Here is a 2,476-nt window from a genome sequence, read left to right on the forward strand (position 1 = left end):
GGGTTGGGAGAGAGGGTCAGGAGGGAGGAGGAAGAGGGACGGGAGAGAGGAGAGGGAGGGCCTGGAGAGAAGAGGATTGGGAGAAAGAGGGTCAGGAGGGTGGAGAGGAAGGGTTGGGGAGAGGAGGAGAGCTGGAAGAGAGAAAAAAGAGGAGAGGGAGGGTTGAAGAGAGGAAGGGGAGGGAAGAGAAGGCTGAAGGAGTGGGGAGAGGAGAGGGGGAGGCCCCCCCGCCCGTGCCCACCTTGCTCCCGCAGGTACAGCAGGCGGTCGAGCAGCATGAGGGTCTCCACGACGGGCGCCAGGAGCTGCCCCAGGGTGTAGAACGCGACCACCTTGTGCTGCTGCTCTAGCATGGCCCCCACGGCCCCCCAATCCAGTGGGACCCCCGCCGGGTCCAGCCCCGCCAGGGGCAGCCCCAGGCGGGCGTATCTGGGGGGGGGACACGGTCACATGGGGGGCTGGCAGGGTCCCAGAAAGGGGTCCTCCCTCCCCAAAATCACTGGGGGCCAGGAGGGGATGAAACAGAGGGTCTCCCTCCACAAATTCACAGGAGCCCAGGAAGGGTCTCAAAAGGGGTTCCCCCCCCTCCACAAAGTCAGGAGGAGGGTCCCAGGAGGGGGTCCCCTCTCCCCAGACTTACTGGGGCCCAGGAGGGTCCCAGAAAGGAGTTCCCCCCTCCCCAGACTGATGAAGAGAGTCCCAGAAAGGTGTCCCCACTCCCCAGAATCACTAGGGGTCAGGAGGCGATGCAGAAGGGGGGTCACCTGTCCCCAAACTCACGGGGAGGGTCCCAGAAATGGGTTCCCCCCTCCTTAAACACGCAAGGGTCCCAGAAGGGGGTCCTTCCTCCCCAAACTCATGAGAAGGGTCCTGGAGAGGGGTCCCACTCTCCCCAAAGTCAATGAGAGCCAGGAGGGTCCCAGAAAAAGGGTGTTCCCCCTCCCCAAACTCACTGGGGGCCAGGACGGTCCTAGAGAGGGAGTCCCCCTTCCCCAAACTCATAGGAAAGGTCTTGGAGTGGGGTCCTACTCTCCCAAAAGTCACTGAGGGCCAGGAAGGGTCCCAGAAAGGGCGTTCCCCTCCCCAACCTCACAGGGGAGGGTCCCAAAAAGGGATCCTCTCTCTCCCCAAAACCAGAGGGGCCCAGAAGGGGGTTTCCCCGCTCCCCAAACTCACTCCTCGAAGCCGAGGGCGTGCGCCCTCCTGCCCGGCTGCAGGCCCAGGTGCCTCTTGGCGGGGTCGGCGGCGCGGATGACGCCCTCGAGGGCGGCGCGGTAGCCGTGGGCGAGCAGGCGGGCGCCGCCGTCGCCACCGCGCAGCCGCCCCTCGTACTCCTCCCGCGCGTGGCACGCGGCCTCCCGCGCCCGGTACGACAGCTGGTGGCCCGGCAGCGCCGCCACCGAGGCGCTCAGCGGGTACCCCGGCGCGGGGCAGCCGGGGGGCCCTGGGGTGGTCGACACTTTCATGTAGCAGCAGCCCACGGAGGCCACGGCGGCCACGGCGGGGCTGCGGGCGAAGTGGCGCAGCAGCGCCGGGCTGAGGTCGCCGCAGGCGTGCAGCCCCGTCACCAGCACCGGCCCCCCGTCCTCAGAGCCCCCCGGGCCCCCCAGCGGGTTCTGGGCGGTGGGGCCAGGCCCCGGCGGGTCGGGGGGCAGCAGGAACTCCCCCCAGGGAGCGGCGGGGTCGAGGCGCCCGGGGACGTGGTGGGGGGCGCGGGGGGTGAGGGGGCGGCGCTGGGGGTGTCCCCCCTGCCCAGAGGCCCCCTTTTTCCGCAGCTCCCGCAGCAGCTCCCGGTCGAAGCGCTCGGCCAGCCCGGCCAGGCGGGCGTCGCTCTCCACCGCCGTGACCGACAGGCCGAGGCCGAAGGACAGGGAGCGCGAGAGGTGGCCCTGGGAAGGGGGACACGTGCTCAGGTGGGGTCTGAGCCCTTCCCTGTGTCCCCCCATCGTGTGCTCCTGCTCTCACCTGCCCTGCTCCAACATCCACCACGCGCTGGCAGCCGGTGCTCTGGCTCAGCCGCCGCAGCAGCTGCGGGGACAGGGGGCCTGTTGTGGGGCTGGAGGGGAGCTGGAGGCTTGCAGGGGAGGCAGTTGGGGGGCACCCACCTTGCCCAGGCGTTGGATCTCGTGCTGCTTTTTGGGCTTGACGTGGCGGCGCAGCAGAGGGTGCAGGCGGGGGCTCTGGCAGGGGGGGCGAGGGGACCCCCCTGGGCGGCCCCGGGGGAAGGAGAGGGCCCGGGCGGCGGCGGCGAAGGCCAGCAGGGACAGGGGCCAGGCGGCCCCGGGGCCACCACGGCCCCCCAGGAGCCCGGCCAGCTGCTGGGGGGTGGCATTGGCCAGGGCGGGCTGCCAGGCCGGGGGCAGCTGCGCCCACAGCCCCTCGGTGAAGAAATCCTGCGGGAAGGGGGGTCAGTGTGGGGGGCACGGACAGGGGGACGCAGCCAGGGGGGCAGAGGGGGGATGTGGGGACACTCACG

The 2,476-nt window shown here is 70.4% G+C and overlaps 1 protein-coding gene across 1 annotated transcript; it reads right to left on the reverse strand.

The window, feature by feature from the left end:
* Window positions 1-241: 241 nt before the first annotated feature.
* LOC114072001 (protein RRNAD1-like) lies at window positions 242-2,408 on the reverse strand (the record flags this gene model as incomplete). Its single annotated transcript, XM_027909911.1, has 4 exons — window positions 242-429; window positions 1,177-1,889; window positions 1,966-2,028; window positions 2,106-2,408. Coding segments are annotated over 4 exons (1,267 nt in total), but the record flags the coding sequence as incomplete, so codon positions are not given.
* Between the last annotated feature and the right edge of the window lie 68 nt (window positions 2,409-2,476).

The sequence above is a fragment of the Empidonax traillii genome, unplaced genomic scaffold (genome assembly GCF_003031625.1).
Source record: "Empidonax traillii isolate 1590-97213 ecotype Southwest subspecies unplaced genomic scaffold, ASM303162v1 scaffold2513:size22767, whole genome shotgun sequence".
Classification (NCBI taxonomy): domain Eukaryota; kingdom Metazoa; phylum Chordata; class Aves; order Passeriformes; family Tyrannidae; genus Empidonax; species Empidonax traillii.